The sequence below is a fragment of the Sinocyclocheilus grahami genome, unplaced genomic scaffold, assembly GCF_001515645.1.
Source record: "Sinocyclocheilus grahami isolate Dianchi unplaced genomic scaffold, SAMN03320097.WGS_v1.1 scaffold730.1, whole genome shotgun sequence".
Taxonomy (NCBI): domain Eukaryota; kingdom Metazoa; phylum Chordata; class Actinopteri; order Cypriniformes; family Cyprinidae; genus Sinocyclocheilus; species Sinocyclocheilus grahami.
The window spans coordinates 81,935-99,503 of NW_015505909.1; the positions used below are offsets into that span (position 1 = coordinate 81,935).

At 40.0% G+C, this 17,569-nt stretch overlaps 1 protein-coding gene across 3 annotated transcripts; it reads right to left on the reverse strand.

Annotated features, from left to right (window-relative positions):
* Positions 1 to 6,131: 6,131 nt before the first annotated feature.
* il20ra (interleukin 20 receptor, alpha) lies at positions 6,132 to 16,157 on the reverse strand. 3 transcript variants are annotated; one of them, XM_016244676.1, is made up of 7 exons: positions 15,642 to 16,157; positions 14,808 to 14,937; positions 9,902 to 10,107; positions 8,872 to 9,047; positions 8,646 to 8,790; positions 8,218 to 8,357; positions 6,132 to 7,082 (listed from the first exon to the last, which is right to left on the reverse strand). In XM_016244676.1, exons 1-7 carry the CDS (start codon positions 15,691 to 15,693, stop codon positions 6,483 to 6,485), a joined length of 1,449 nt encoding a protein of 482 aa, XP_016100162.1. In that variant the 5' UTR covers positions 15,694 to 16,157; the 3' UTR covers positions 6,132 to 6,482. The 3 variants fall into 3 exon arrangements, with proteins under 3 accessions (XP_016100162.1, XP_016100161.1, XP_016100160.1); XM_016244675.1 differs by lacking the exons at positions 14,808 to 14,937; positions 15,642 to 16,157 and adding exons at positions 11,987 to 12,116; positions 13,244 to 13,759; XM_016244674.1 differs by lacking the exons at positions 14,808 to 14,937; positions 15,642 to 16,157 and adding exons at positions 11,987 to 12,116; positions 12,821 to 12,977.
* Positions 16,158 to 17,569: the final 1,412 nt, after the last annotated feature.

Sequence of the window (17,569 nt, forward strand, 5' to 3'; positions counted from 1 at the left end):
AGATGCCGATCACAGAAACTAATAGCAGAGTTAGGTAAGAATCTAGTTGAGCCCTACCTGTGCACGTGCCTGGCTGACAATAACATGAGATCAATAAGATGCCGATCACAGAAACTAATAGCAGAATTAGGTAAGAATCTAGTCGTATTGCAGTTTTCTCGATTGTTAATATAACTGATTTTAGTTGGCACTTTTTTCCCCAAACCATTAATTCAGTTTTCAAAACAAAGACACGTTTTTCAAAAAGTTTAACAATGAGTAAGTTAAGCATTAGCAAAACTGATGACACCAATCAGAATCTGTGCATCCTAAACAACTGAGAGATGGCTGACAATAACATGAGATCAATAAGATGCCGATCACAGAAACTAATAGCAGAGTTAGGTAAGAATCTAGTCGTATTGCAGTTTTCTCGATTGTTAATATAACTGATTTTAGTTGGCACTTTTTTCCCCAAACCATTAATTCAGTTTTCAAAACAAAGACACGTTTTTCAAAAAGTTTAACAATGAGTAAGTTAAGCATTAGCAAAACTGATGACACCAATCAGAATCTGTGCATCCTAAACAACAGAGAGCTGAAGCTGAGCCAATCATCTACAGGGGTTTATACTTACACATACAGTATCATTACAGTACAGTACCAGTGCATTAGATCATGGACATTTCACTATTCTATATGTACAGTAAACTGTAGCACATGTTGTACACCTTCAAGTGTGTGACTGTCAAACTTTATTTGTTACCATTTTTTGTGAACTGCATTTTTGCAGAACTGAGAAATGACTGGCTGGAGATATAGTCTTGTGTCAGGAGAGCAAGAAACTGCTGTAGTACTGTATACTGTAATGACATTTGGCAGAATGTGCAGAGGATGCTAAATTTACTTTTTTTAATTAAATGTTTTACTGTACTGTATTTTACTGTACAACTCTTTGGTATTTGAACTTTTCTAGTGCTTTTCATCTACTGCAAGATTACTTTACAGTAGTAAAATGAAAATCTTTTTTCCCCCCAAAAGTTCATTGATGAATTATACATCTGTATCTGAAATTTAATTTATGAATACTGTAATGGTTTGGTCAGTTAGATGTTCTAGATGTTTGCTAAAGTGTTGCTGGTTGGTTGCTAGCAGGGGTAGGCAAGTTCGATCCTAGAGAGCCACAGCCCTGCAGAGTTCAGCTCCAACCCTAATCAAACACACCTGAACAAGCTAATCAATGTCTTCAGGATCACTTAGGTATCAGTAACATAATTCATTCAGAACCTGTTTTATGGACATAGACTTTCTGTACCACTCTATTCTGCTGATATGGAATGAGTTTGACGACTTAATCAGTTATATTAATAGAAATGCTTCACTGGGGCAAAAAAAAAATCCTAAAATAATAAATAGGATACCCCATAACAGCATTTCCAGCAGTATCCAACATTTCTCAATCAAGATCTTACTCAGCTAAATGTGACTATTAGCTTAACAGCTGTATTCCTTGTTTGCTAGCTACCTATGCACATACAGCATACAATGTTAAAAATGTTCTACATTATGAACCTTAACCCAAAAACCTTTAGCTTGATTTTTTTTGTTTGCCCCAGTGAAGCATTTCTATTAATATAACCGATTAAGTAGTCAAACTCCGCCTGAGACTGAGAGACCATTTCTGGTTGAGTTCCCTTATTTAAGATGCGTGTTCCTCCAGCTGTGAGTCTGGACAGATCATGGGTGTATGGATGTGCTTCCTCACCAGTTTAATGGCTTTTCTTCGGAGCTCCCACTCGTTCCACTCATAGGACTTCACAATGTTGGTCTCCAGAGGGTGTGTCTCTGTTTGCATGCTGTGGCTTCACGTTTAGAGATGGTTTTCACCAGCAGCTTCTCTCCTGACTGCATCTGAGACATTAGCAGTACTGTGTGAGCTTTTACATCAGCTGCTTGTCCTTAATATCAAACGCTGAGATGCATTTCTTTTACTATTATTTATTTATGTCTGTAGTAGAATTACACATAAGGGCTTTTCACACTGCGCCTGTCATGGTTCTAATCCCTGCTTCAGCTCCAGGTAAGGGAACGTGTCACATGTAGTTTAGAAGCGGGGTAATGAAACCCTACTCTGAAGCAGAGTTAGCTCTGTTTGTGCTGTTGCAGTGCCAAACGTGTACGGTGTGAAACGATGTTGCGGTTAGATGCTTAGCAACAGCCAATCATGTGCCTCATATTCACATGCTTTAGACAGGTATGGAAACACTGCATGATTTTGCATTTGAGTGGACAAGGAAGAGATTGATTTCAATTCAATTTTTTTTTATTTGTACAGCATGCACGATACAAGGAAATGGTCAGTAACATCATCGCTTTGAGGTACGATGTCTATATCAGTAAGATCAATTCCATGCGATTTAATTAAATCTAGCGTATGATTAAAACAATGAGTGGGCCCGGTGACGTTTTGATAGTACAGTCTACGAATACATAATACAAGGATGTGCGATGCTGCATCCATCCAATCAGTGACCTTGACACTGCAAATATGCAAATAAGACAGTTGACCCAGGGTTTAGAGACATACAATGTGAAACATCAGCTTATGAATACCAGGATTAATTGTTAACCCTGGCTAAATGATAAGCAGTGTGAAACGTGAACCCAGGACTCCCTTAACCCAGGGTTTAGAATGACCCAGCATTAGGGATGTAACGATTAACTGCGAGCCGGTTGAAAATCGATTAAAATGATCCACGCAATTCTAAAAACTTCCAAGTTAGTTTTTCTCCATTTGCGCTCAAGACTACGAGTTTTTTTTCTTGAGAGAATGGGTATTACTGTTGTACCATGGCGCAGTACTTTTTTCTCTAACCTTTTTCAATTTGATGGGGGCAACAGCTTCTAATGTATTAGAGAAGATAGTGCCCATGTTGCTAGTTATTTCGTCTAGTTCATGTGTACTTATTGGTACACAGAGCAGTTGAGATAAATCAGGCAGGTTATTTGTGAATCTGTCTTTGGTGGCTGGAACAATAGTTCTGCCCGGCCGATAACGCGGAGCCATATAGTTAATATTAGTAATACGCAGCATGCACGATACAAGGAAATGGTCAGTAACATCATCGCTTTGAGGTACGATATCTATATCAGTAAGATCAATTCCATGCGATATAATTAAATCTAGCGTATGATTAAAACAATGAGTGGGCCCGGTGACGTTTTGATAGTACAGTCTACGAATACATAATACAAGGATGTGCGATGCTGCATCCATCCAATCAGTGACCTTGACACTGCAAATATGCAAATAAGACAGTTGACCCAGGGTTTAGAGACATACAGTGTGAAACATCAGCTTATGAATACCAGGATTAATTGTTAACCCTGGCTAAATGATAAGCAGTGTGAAACGTGAACCCAGGACTCCCTTAACCCAGGGTTTAGAATGACCCAGCATTAGGGATGTAACGATTAACTGCGAGCCGGTTGAAAATCGATTAAAATGAGACGATTCAAATCGGTTGAGATGCTAAACAAATCATGATTCAATTAGGTGTAGGAGTTTATATGAATGCACGTATGAGGCGAACTTACTGTCTTTCGATAGTATTTTTTCTTTTCATCTTGCCTCTGTATAATGCATATTAAAGTTCATAAGCGCAGCGCTGCTTTGTTTACAGCGGAAACCAATGAAACGCTTTAAGCGCCACCTGCTGGCAGAGAGTGCATCTGCGTCTCGTTCAGCTCGTCTGCTGTTTCGGTTCATGCAGATATTTTTATGCATAGTTTCACAAAACTGAAGTCGAACCATTCTGTTTTTGCTTCAAATGTAGAAATTATACAATGTAATTTAGATTAAAAACTGCTGGTGTTGCATGCAGCATCTTTGTTTGGATCGTGATTAAAATGCAGTGGTTGCCTCTAATTTGTTACAAAGCCTTAGTTTGTTTACATAAAGAGATTTATTTTATTTGTGTTATTTATTTGATTTGGGGCTTGTTTTCAATTTCAATTTAGTTTAGTTTTTTACATTTACATTATATTTAAATTTTGTCATTTAGCAGACGCTTTTATCCTAAGTGACTAACAAATGAGGACAATAGAAGCAATCAACAAACCAACAAAAGAGCAATAATATGCAAGTGCTATATTAGTATATTATTATAGTGTTATATTTCAATTTCACAAAGACGTGCGGCATTTTGTCCAAGCAATAATAAAAGGACACATTTCATTTATAATTTGTCTTAAATCTCATTTTGTTATAAAAAATTGTGAATCGTGAGTTGAGTGAATCGTTACATCTCTACCCAGCATGAACTATTTCAAGTCTGAAAATCCCTACAAACCGTGTTTATTCGGATTGCATGAGAACCTGTTCAATGTTGTCTAGCTCATTCTTTCTGAATGATCATTTTGACTGAACACACATCTCTGACATCAACAACAAAACGTGGTTAGTGTTTCATTATTGCATGTGCTGTCTGTGACCAATCAGAAGAGCTGTGGAGCGGAGAGCGTGTGTCCATGCTAGACTCCTGCTCCCCCACAGCGGCTATAAACTCATCCGCTTTAGAGGAGAACTCGTTTGCAGCGCTCTTGCAGCTGAAAGCGTAGTATTTCTCCTTGTGCTTTAGGACGCTAATTGTGTTTTATCTTCCCCATAAAATTCTTCTGCAATGTTACTAACAACATCATTTGACCTCATCACTGGACGCTGATTGATAGTGACTTTCAAGTAAAAGTCTTGTAGTAATTGTCCTGTGTAGCTTGAAGTTAATTGTAGCTATAATTTCTCTGTTACCCATATTTGATTATATTTCATGAAGTATTTTATCAAAAGAAAGTTCATACGATTTTTAATTATAGTAATATAATTTCTACGGGGATCAGAGGGATGTGGGTGTAATGCCAGAGTTAAAGTAATGCCACAACTTTTTCAGGTCCGTGGTAATAAATCATTGTGTAACTGAACATTCAGTGAGAGATTGTAAATAAATTGCATCTGTTAGTGACGATGGGAAGAAAAGCGTCAACTGAACACACTTCTCAGGTTCACATTTATTTTATGACATGTTCAAAAAAAGACAATATAAATATAACGACATCAGCCCGAGAGAAGAAAGTGAGAGCCTGAACCGATGGCCTGCTGAGAGTTAGTTTGGTCTGATAATCATTCATTATTATACACAAAGAACAAACTCCTTTTCTGTGCGGCTCTCTCATTTGCATATGAAATAAACATGTTTATAATCTGCAGTATTTATAGTCCCTTTATTAATCTGCATGTTCATCCAATTTTACAATAAACACGTCTTTACAACAACAAATATTCATATTTCAATAAAAATTATCAGTTGGTATTTATGTACAATTAAAATAGATATATAAAATATAATATAAAACGTGAATTCCTTCAATATAGCTCATCATTGTTGATAAGTACACACACACACACACACTCTCACACACACACTCACTCACTCACACACACACACAATATGTCATACTGTCTTATGTTTCTAATGTTCACAAAGCATGGTTCATTTGTCCACTTTGCATCCCTGACGCACACAGCAGTCCTGAACAAACTCTTGTTTTCATTCCCTTCAAATAAAATCTGGCTTCTGCACAAGGGGTCGGGGTTTGACAATCGCACATATCTCACTATATTATACTAAATGTTTTACCAGATTTCTGAAGGGCTTTTGTGTGAAATATACTTTTTTTTTATAGCTGAATAATAGATGTTGCAGGGTAGCATCTCCAGCTCAGGTGATTGGCTCAAATGTGTGTCCCTGCAGCACAAAAGCAGTGTTAAGTCGCTGGGGGATATTTGTAGCAATAGCCAACAATACATTGTATGGGTCACAATTATACATTTCTCTTTTATGCCAAAAATCATTAGGATATTAAGTAAAGATCATGTTCCATGAAGATATTTAGTAAATGTCCTACCGTAAATATATCAAAACTTAATGTTTGATTAGTAATATGCATTGCTAAGAACTTCATTTTAAACTTTAAAGAGATGATTTTCTCAATATTTAGATTTTTTGCACCCTCAGATTCCAGATTTTCAAATAGTTGTATCTCAGCCAAATATTGTCCGATCCTAACAAACAAGATGATGTATAAATCTCAATTTTGAAAAATTGACACTTAAGACTGGTTTTGTGCTTTAGGGTCACAAATCACTTTCAGAACCGAGTGCCCATGAAACAAAGTTTATTTCCCTTGAGCAGCTTCCAGGATCTGCACGTCTGGGGCTTTTGAGGCAAAGTGATTAACTGTGATTGAACACAGAAGCTAAAGAACTGAGCTTTGTTCATGTTCACAGTGAAAGAGAGTTGAAGCAGAAAACAAAGTCCACTGAAAATCCTTCATTATATCGTTTCATTTGTAAACCTTATAACTGAACACACTAGTGTGTAGCAAAATGCTCTTCATATTCTGTCAGGAGTCTGAAGCAGCGGCGGCAGCATTATTCCTCTCCTCTGTCAGTCCGGGCTGGAGTGGATGACGAGGCCCCAGTCCCGCTCCATCTTGATGAAGTGGTCCGGCTCCGGCTCGCAGCTGTCCCCCGAGCTCTGTCTCAGGATGATGTTAGGCAGCAGTGTGACCGCTTCAGTCTGGAGCTGTGCTTCATCCTCCAGACCTAACAAGCCCATCAGAGGGATCTTCAGCTCTCCAGTCCCTGGGCTCCAGTCCAGGAATATCTGTGCTTGTTCTTCATCACCTGGCTCGTCCTCACGGGCATCCACAGCATGTATTGCGTGTCCTTGTGTCCTGTACGGAGCTTCAAAAGCAGCCGGCAGCACGATGCCGTAATCTCCGTCCTCGCTGTGCTGCGGCTCGGAGTGCACACTGTCTGTGTCTTGCGGGTCAGCGAGCGCTGCATGCTGCTGCTGCTGCGCGTAACACCCTGGCGGATCAGCGCTCACAGCCCGAGCCGCTTCATCCGCCGCTGACGAGTCCTCACCACACAGCAGCTGTGGCAGAGCCACGGATTCATCTCCCAGCTTGATCACGTTAAAGATGACTGTTGCAGGCATCTGAGGCTGGAAAGTGTGACGTTTTTCACTCGTGCCAACCACATGCTGAAATAAGAAGAGTTCAGTGTTATAAATGGATTGAGACAAGATGACATGCTATGACTCTCTCCCATCCTCGATGATCTATCCTGAAAGCTGTTTGTGGTAGTATTCATATCCATCTTTTCTTTACATACACCACTACTGTTCAAATGTTTGAAGTTGGTAACATTGTTTCTGAAAGAAGTCTCTTCTGCTCACCAAGGCTGCATTTATATGATTAAAAAAATACAGTAACATCAGTAAAATAGTGAAATATTATTACAAATTATTTACAATTTGAATAGGCGTTAAACTGTAATGTATTTCTGTGATGCGCAGCTGTATTTTCAGCATCATTCCTCCAGTCTTCAGTGTCACATGATCTTCAGAAATCAGTATAATATGCTGATCTGCTGCTCCAGAAACATTCCTGATTATTATCAATGTTGAGAACAGCTGTGCTGCTGAATCTGTGATACATTTTATTTTTCAGGATTCACAGATGAACAGAAAGTTCAAAAGAACAACATTTATTAGAAATAGAAATCTTTTGTAACATTATAAATACCTTATTTTTGTAGCTTTTGATCAACTGATGAATAAAAGTATTACAAAAAAAAATCTTACAGACCCCAAACTTCTGAATAATAGTGTCTACCAGAAATTACTTGCTTGTGTACATACATGTTTTTACATTATACTTATATTTTAAAAATACCTGCATGCAATTACATCTGTAATTAATTTCTGTCATTACATTTATAATTACACTGTTGACCAATATCCCACCTCAATAGCAGCAAAAGTGTTTTGCAATACAATATGAACACAAGTACTTATTTTTGATGTAAGCACATAGTAGTTAAGGCCACTTAATATAATTAATATTACTTTTATTCAGCAAGGATACATTAAAATGATCAAAAGTGACAGTAAAGACATTTAAAACATATATTGTTTATATATGATCTTTTAAATCTAAAGGTGCCAGTGTGCCATTCGGTCTCGGCCAGACTGAATCCCTGCTAACTGGAGGTGTTCTAACTAAGCCAAAGTCAAGTAATCTCTGTGAGATCGCCATCTCTAAATATTGTGTTTGTTGCAGGTTTGTGCTCCAGCAGTGTGTGTTTGTTCTAATGCTGGTGTGCGTCAGTCATACCGTGCTCTTGGGCTGTCTCTGTCTGTGGTCGGTGATGTAGCAGTGGACGAGACCCCCGAGCACAGCGAGGACACACAGACAGAGCGCAGACGGCAGCACGCCGCCCAACATAGCAGCCAGCAGCTGCTCTCTGAACGGATCTGCAGCGGAGAGAAAACCAGCATCAGCGCACACATTCACACGCAGAGGAGTGTCTGAAGACTCACGCATGAGGAAGTCCAGCTCAGAGCGCGCTGGGAAAACACCTGTTACAGTCAAGCATTACACACCACACAAGCTGATAAAGAGTTTAAACAGCAGCAAAGGTTTCCTCAACTCGTCCTGTCAGTTATGTCAATCAAATACTGCTCAAACCTGTTTGCCTGACGAGCTGAAAGCGGAAAGACAAGAATGCGCCGTGGGCTGGTGGAGTTGGGTTTCTGTGTTACCTTTGGCCGTCTCGACGCACAGCCGATCGCTGGGTTTGTAGGCCAGAGGACGAGACTCCGACTGGGCCTGAACTGCCACACACAACTGCGTGCAAAATTCCAGAGGCCCCAGCGTCAAGTTCCCATTTTTAAGACGCATGTAGTTCTAGCAGAAAAACAAAGTGCAAGAGAAATGACTTTCCTGTTTTCATTTGGCTGAGTAACCTAGTGCTTCTCAAACACTGACCGTGTGCCTGCTCCTGCTGTTGAACACAGAGACGTTATAGATCATGTGTGGGAAGATCTTCCAGAGTGACTTCTCTTTCTTTGCCCTCTTCGTTCTCCATCTGAAGGGCCCCTTTATTGTGACGTCGATGTAGTTTTGCAGCACAGTCAGCTCCAGCAGCGGCGGGCCGAGGACCGCTGCGGGACAGAGATCGATTAGCTCAATAGCAGGTAATGATTTGCTTTTAAGAGGGTCAGAGTTCCCTGCTGTTTACTCTGCTGCGATTACTGTAATCACACATCAAGAGAAGCAGTATGCATGTTATTATAAAGCGGAGAGTTCCGGTGCTTGATTCTGATTGGCTGAGCCGCGTTCAAAGCTGTTGTAAATGACGCTACAAAGTAACACACCTTTGTTTACCTTTGTCTGTTGCTCGGCAACCACTTTGTAGCAACCACAGCTGTTTCTGAGTTGTACTGTCAGCGGCTGTTCTGACTCACAGACTGTAAGTACGTTTTTTATATTTAAAGGATTTGCCACTGATGATTCAAACGTGAGTTTTGGGCAGTGTAGAGTAGCGCTTGTTGTTTGTCATTTCTCCGATCACAAATGCAGACATGGTTTTATCTTTACGCTGCGCGATGCAACACAACGTGTAAAAAGACAGTATAAGTCATTATAATCAGTAATTATGTCCCCACTGGATGCAACGAATGCCTGGTTTATAATGGGTTTGAATGTGTTTGTCTCGTCGCTCCGGCCGGACAGGGCATCATCACAGTATGGTGAGGGGCGTAACATTTCCGTCACACGCTTGAGGTATTCAGCCAATCACAACAATAATGTACAGTATGTGGAAAATGTGTTTTTTGAACCTTAAACCGCATAAACACATTTCATTGCACCAAATACACAAAATACACTTTTTTAGCAGCATCATATGACCCCTTTAAAGGTTCTGTCCTCATGACAAGCTGTTGTACCGCTAAAGGTAAAATTTTTTTGCACTTTTTTTCTGGCTGTACATCATCAGCAAGCAGGTGTGACTCACTGTCGAACTCTGGGCTGAAGCGGCTCATGCTCTCGGTCCAGACGGACTGTGTGTTTGCGCTGACGGCCCTGACTCTGGCATAGTAGTCCTCCTCCAGGTTAAAGGTCTCCTGAGACACGTCACATTCGGTCTGTGTGACGGAGGTGCAGTGCTCCACACGCCTCCATCTCACCTGCTCAGTGCCGTTCTCCTCCTCATCGCCGTAACTGCAGGAACACAGAATACTTTGTGTCACATCAGCAGACTGGTCTGTGGGTTCAGCTCATACAGCGGACAAAAAAGCAAGTGTGCAAACAAACACTGCAAGATGGTCTTCATCATGTTTTAAGTCTCAATGTCTTCAAACCAGCTGGTGACAATCACAACTACCATTTTTAATATATATATATATATATATTTGCTGTGTCTCATTTCGAAAGCTGCATCCTACGGAGGACACATTTGTCAGCCGTATACGTCATCGAGGATGTCTCATTACAGAAAAGTAGCTGTAAATGACTGTCATTTCTTTCTTTCTTTGGAATGTACTGGTTACTTTTCTGAAATAAAATAGCCTTGCGTATGCAGCCGACAAATGAGACGCAGCTATTCAAACAGGGTTAGTTAACTAAAACTGAAACCATAAAAAAAAAACTACATTTTTGTTATGAAATAAAAAAAATATAAAAATGTTAAACTCATTTCATTTCAGTTGCCAAGGCAACATGTCTCATTTTTATTAACTTGATATACTCAAACATAAAAATGAATAAAAACGATTAAACTATTAATAAACGACTAAACTATTAAAAACAATACAAATGACAAAACGCAAATTTGAACAACTTTTAACTAAAACGTAACAAATTTCAATAAAATGCAAAATATAAGAATAAAAACGAATTCACAACATTAATTAAAAACGATAGTAGTTTCTCAATGACACTGAAATAACACTGGTTTATAGTTTGCACAAGATGACATGTTGGGGTTATTTGACATTTTCATTTGACTCAAATGAAGGAAATAGCTTGAATCAAGATTGGCTCATTTTGCTCAACGTCATCCAAAGTTCCAAGTCAGTCAAATGATTCGACTTTCCCATCAATACCACACTCTCAAAAAAACTCAAACCTGTCACTGGGGTGGTACCTTTTCAAATGTTACACCTTTGTACCTTATTTACCCCTAAAAGACGGATGTTAGCACCATCACGGTCCATATTAGTGCCTTTTAAAGGACAACTTTTGTACCTTTTTTCTGAGAGTGCATTAATGCTTCACAAATCACACAATACTGACATTGTCTTCGTGTGCAACACTACATCTACTGTTTTAGCATTTAAAATGTTTCTTTATGTCAAATGGTTTGATTGTAAAAAGTTTTTTGTGCTTCGTAAAAAATAAACGACTCAACTAAAACGTAACAAATTTCAATAAAATGCAAAATATAAGAATAAAAACGAATTCACAACATTAATTAAAAACGATAGTAGTTTCTCAATGACACTGAAATAACACTGGTTTATAGTTTGCACAAGATGACATGTTGGGGTTATTTGACATTTTCATTTGACTCAAATGAAGGAAATAGCTTGAATCAAGATTGGCTCATTTTGCTCAACGTCATCCAAAGTTCCAAGTCAGTCAAATGATTCGACTTTCCCATCAATACCACACTCTCAAAAAAACTCAAACCTGTCACTGGGGTGGTACCTTTTCAAATGTTACACCTTTGTACCTTATTTACCCCTAAAAGACGGATGTTAGCACCATCACGGTCCATATTAGTGCCTTTTAAAGGACAACTTTTGTACCTTTTTTCTGAGAGTGCATTAATGCTTCACAAATCACACAATACTGACATTGTCTTCGTGTGCAACACTACATCTACTGTTTTAGCATTTAAAACGTTTCTTTGTCAAATGGTTTGATTGTAAAAAGTTTTTTGTGCTTCGTAAAAAATAAACGACTGTTGCTTTTGTGGTCTCGTCTCTAACGCAATGACACTTGAGACATTGACTTGTGAGTCCAATTAGGCTTCATTCTGACCGTGGACGGTTCTCTAAAGAACTTTGAGCATGCTTTATTTCCAGGGGTCACTCACATGGCGTATTCCACAGTGTAGAGCGTGTTATTGGGAGATCCTTCTCCTGGTGTCCATCTCACAATGTTCCTCAGGTTCTCCGAGTAGAAGTGGACATTACGAGGCTCAGGCGGTCCCTCAACAAATGACGCTGCAATACAACACATCAACAGATTTTTATGCACACTGACCATATTCACATTTTGAACATCATCTTATCTTACTGAATTGTATCTGATCTTCAGAGCTTCACAGCGACTGCAGGAAATGCAGTGACATTCAGGCATTGTTAAAATAACTCAGATTTCATAAAACCACAGGAAGAGACACAAAAGCAACTCTGCTTCCTGTTGTTCCTGAAGCTGAGGTTAAAAAACCTAAACATGAGCATGCTTACAGCATAAACAACATACTAATAAGAAGAAATCAACTCAAATCAGCCTGGAGCATTTCTTTGAAAGCTTGTTAAAGTGCTCCTGTCATTGCTATAAGGTGAAAGCACATGTTTGTGGATGCTGTTTTATTATGCGCTGCTGTAATACATCCATAAAAGAGGGAAAGAGAACAGATATGACTGTCATAAAACAGAAAATGAACAGCTTGGGCTGGGTTGAAACCGCTTCAGCTCCAGATGGACTTGGAATGACAGATATCAGAGTGATTTATACTCTTATTTAGTAATCACACATGACATAATTACAGCTGTAATATTTCATCAGTTAATTACAGTCATAACTATCACGGCTGTGAAAGACTCTAAATCACATCCTGAACAGGAGACATTCAGATAAAACAATCACAGACTATTTCATGCGATTGAGTTGAGAGTTGAAAAGAAAAGAGTGTGAGGTTTACCTGATGTTCTAGTCCAGAGCAAGCACAGTGCGATCAATGCAACGGGGTCCATCGCTGCAAACGCGTGCTTGTTCTCATTCTGCCGTGCTCTGTTCTGTTCTGTCTCGCTGCCTCTGCATCTCCCTTCAGTCCTTCAGTCCTTCAGTCCTTCAGGCGCTCTCAGGTGCAGCCTCTGATCTCAGGTGTAGCGCGGGTGGGCGTGGACTTGGAATGACAGATATCAGAGTGATTTATACTCTTATTTAGTAATCACACATGACATAATTACAGCTGTAATATTTCATCAGTTAATTACAGTCATAACTATCACGGCTGTGAAAGACTCTAAATCACATCCTGAACAGGAGACATTCAGATAAAACAATCACAGACTATTTCATGCGATTGAGTTGAGAGTTGAAAAGAAAAGAGTGTGAGGTTTACCTGATGTTCTAGTCCAGAGCAAGCACAGTGCGATCAATGCAACGGGGTCCATCGCTGCAAACGCGTGCTTGTTCTCATTCTGCCGTGCTCTGTTCTGTTCTGTCTCTCTGCCTCTGCATCTCCCTTCAGTCCTTCAGTCCTTCAGGCGCTCTCAGGTGCAGCCTCTGATCTCAGGTGTAGCGCGGGTGGGCGTGACCAGACCGGGCCAACCGGTGGCGAGGAACGCGACCTCATTAATATTCATGAGCTACGCCTTCATACTGATCAATGTTTGGAAATTATTTTACGCGTGTAACACTTCGCCTTCTGACTGACTGCTCATAGAAGCATTAGTTAGTAGCTTTTCTCCCTGAGGGTGGTTCAGTAGCTGTGCGTGGTATGACAGCGGACCGGTTATACAGGTGAGACTTCATTACCTGAATGACAATGGCTGTGTTCCAAATGGGACCAATCCCCTACGAAGGGCACTTCACCGTGAGAACAGTCATGGCCACCATATGGGATCGTTCCAAAACAAGAAGCTCAAAACTACCCACTTCCTTCGTAATAAAGGACTTTGGATGGATGCACACTCCTGTGATTCTTTGCGGAGGTTTAATTATAGACACCTCCTTAATTGGCGAGTCAGGTGACACATATCCTGATTTGACACTGAAGAATGTGTTTTTGTCACACTTCTCTTTTGCCAAATTTACACTGCATCGCCGACACAGAAGCGCTTTTGAAGCGGCATTTAGGCGTCTGTACAGCGGCTGTTAAAAGCTGCAGCTCAGAGGTGGCATGAATGCATTTACACTGCAATGATAACCATATCCTTTGATACAGGGGTTGAGGTGGCTCAGAGTGTTAGTCAGGCTTTCATGCAGCATTATGTCTTGCCACGGATTTCTGAGCAGACACAGAGCAGCTTTAACGGTGTAAAGATGCCCTTTGACTGAAACTGTGCTGGCAGACGTGCTCATGACCTTCTTTTTCTGCTCATGTAACTGTGTGGTTTCGGTTATTACGGGTGATTCTTCTCAGTTCTCATCATTCTATTCAGTCAAGTTAGTTCCTCTGTCCGGGATCTGAAAGTAAAACACACATCGAAGTACAAAAGATCTGTTCTCTCTCTCTTTTTTTACACACAAAAAATGGGAAACAACAATTATGGCAATTACATAGCTATTATAAAGCAAGATCAGGTCTTGTAGTCCCTTATTTACCCCTAAAAGACGGATGTTAGCACCATCACGGTCCATATTAGTGCCTTTTAAAGGACAACTTTTGTACCTTTTTTCTGAGAGTGCATTAATGCTTCACAAATCACACAATACTGACATTGTCTTCGTGTGCAACACTACATCTACTGTTTTAGCATTTAAAATGTTTCTTTATGTCAAATGGTTTGATTGTAAAAAGTTTTTTGTGCTTCGTAAAAAATAAACGACTGTTGCTTTTGTGGTCTCGTCTCTAACGCAATGACACTTGAGACATTGACTTGTGAGTCCAATTAGGCTTCATTCTGACCGTGGACGGTTCTCTAAAGAACTTTGAGCATGCTTTATTTCCAGGGGTCACTCACATGGCGTATTCCACAGTGTAGAGCGTGTTATTGGGAGATCCTTCTCCTGGTGTCCATCTCACAATGTTCCTCAGGTTCTCCGAGTAGAAGTGGACATTACGAGGCTCAGGCGGTCCCTCAACAAATGACGCTGCAATACAACACATCAACAGATTTTTATGCACACTGACCATATTCACATTTTGAACATCATCTTATCTTACTGAATTGTATCTGATCTTCAGAGCTTCACAGCGACTGCAGGAAATGCAGTGACATTCAGGCATTGTTAAAATAACTCAGATTTCATAAAACCACAGGAAGAGACACAAAAGCAACTCTGCTTCCTGTTGTTCCTGAAGCTGAGGTTAAAAAACCTAAACATGAGCATGCTTACAGCATAAACAACATACTAATAAGAAGAAATCAACTCAAATCAGCCTGGAGCATTTCTTTGAAAGCTTGTTAAAGTGCTCCTGTCATTGCTATAAGGTGAAAGCACATGTTTGTGGATGCTGTTTTATTATGCGCTGCTGTAATACATCCATAAAAGAGGGAAAGAGAACAGATATGACTGTCATAAAACAGAAAATGAACAGCTTGGGCTGGGTTGAAACCGCTTCAGCTCCAGATGGACTTGGAATGACAGATATCAGAGTGATTTATACTCTTATTTAGTAATCACACATGACATAATTACAGCTGTAATATTTCATCAGTTAATTACAGTCATAACTATCACGGCTGTGAAAGACTCTAAATCACATCCTGAACAGGAGACATTCAGATAAAACAATCACAGACTATTTCATGCGATTGAGTTGAGAGTTGAAAAGAAAAGAGTGTGAGGTTTACCTGATGTTCTAGTCCAGAGCAAGCACAGTGCGATCAATGCAACGGGGTCCATCGCTGCAAACGCGTGCTTGTTCTCATTCTGCCGTGCTCTGTTCTGTTCTGTCTCTCTGCCTCTGCATCTCCCTTCAGTCCTTCAGTCCTTCAGGCGCTCTCAGGTGCAGCCTCTGATCTCAGGTGTAGCGCGGGTGGGCGTGACCAGACCGGGCCAACCGGTGGCGAGGAACGCGACCTCATTAATATTCATGAGCTACGCCTTCATACTGATCAATGTTTGGAAATTATTTTACGCGTGTAACACTTCGCCTTCTGACTGACTGCTCATAGAAGCATTAGTTAGTAGCTTTTCTCCCTGAGGGTGGTTCAGTAGCTGTGCGTGGTATGACAGCGGACCGGTTATACAGGTGAGACTTCATTACCTGAATGACAATGGCTGTGTTCCAAATGGGACCAATCCCCTACGAAGGGCACTTCACCGTGAGAACAGTCATGGCCACCATATGGGATCGTTCCAAAACAAGAAGCTCAAAACTACCCACTTCCTTCGTAATAAAGGACTTTGGATGGATGCACACTCCTGTGATTCTTTGCGGAGGTTTAATTATAGACACCTCCTTAATTGGCGAGTCAGGTGACACATATCCTGATTTGACACTGAAGAATGTGTTTTTGTCACACTTCTCTTTTGCCAAATTTACACTGCATCGCCGACACAGAAGCGCTTTTGAAGCGGCATTTAGGCGTCTGTACAGCGGCTGTTAAAAGCTGCAGCTCAGAGGTGGCATGAATGCATTTACACTGCAATGATAACCATATCCTTTGATACAGGGGCTGAGGTGGCTCAGAGTGTTATTTAGTCAGGCTTTCATGCAGCATTATGTCTTGCCACGGATTTCTGAGCAGACACAGAGCAGCTTTAACGGTGTAAAGATGCCCTTTGACTGAAACTGTGCTGGCAGACGTGCTCATGACCTTCTTTTTCTGCTCATGTAACTGTGTGGTTTCGGTTATTACGGGTGATTCTTCTCAGTTCTCATCATTCTATTCAGTCAAGTTAGTTCCTCTGTCCGGGATCTGAAAGTAAAACACACATCGAAGTACAAAAGATCTGTTCTCTCTCTCTTTTTTTACACACAAAAAATGGGAAACAACAATTATGGCAATTACATAGCTATTATAAAGCAAGATCAGGTCTTGTAGTCCCGCAGGCAAGTTCACAAGGTCAGTACCCAGCAAACACAAAACGCTTTTACAACTTCTCACAACGTTGTATTTTGGTTGCAGTTAGGTAACGTTGTAGTACAACGTTTTTAAAAATATATATATTTTAAAACTGCATAGAACATAAAGCTCATGTTGCATGTGTTTATATGTGTGTACATATATGTGAAAATATATTCATGCCTCTCGCTGCTGTTTTCACAGTTTCAGGTAAGTTTAGTCCCTAAAATTACACAAATAATACATACAACTGTTCATGACACTTTCTTACATTTAATTTACACGCTTCTGTTGAATAATTACTTCACAGAATTAGTTTTGTGTCTTTGAAAAAGTCTGTTAGCATCACAACCGTTAACTAACTATAGAGGCTAACTATCGGTGCGTTCCAAACGGGATATATGGCCCTCTGAAGGGCCCTTCGGAATGAAGGATTACAACGGGTACAACTGATGGACACTTCGGGCTCCCATGATCCTTTGCGCAGGGAAGTTGTTTGGCGTCACACAGTTCGACTTCGCCTATAAATGTATGCATAGTGTTTTTCTATACTACTGTAATATTTATACAAGTTAGATTTGGTACACTATTATTGTCAAAACGACATTGTACTTCAACAAAATACTTTGCAGCTACCTTTATCAGTTTATTCAAATAGACACACGTTACAAATAAATATTACATTACATGTACAAATATACATTATATTT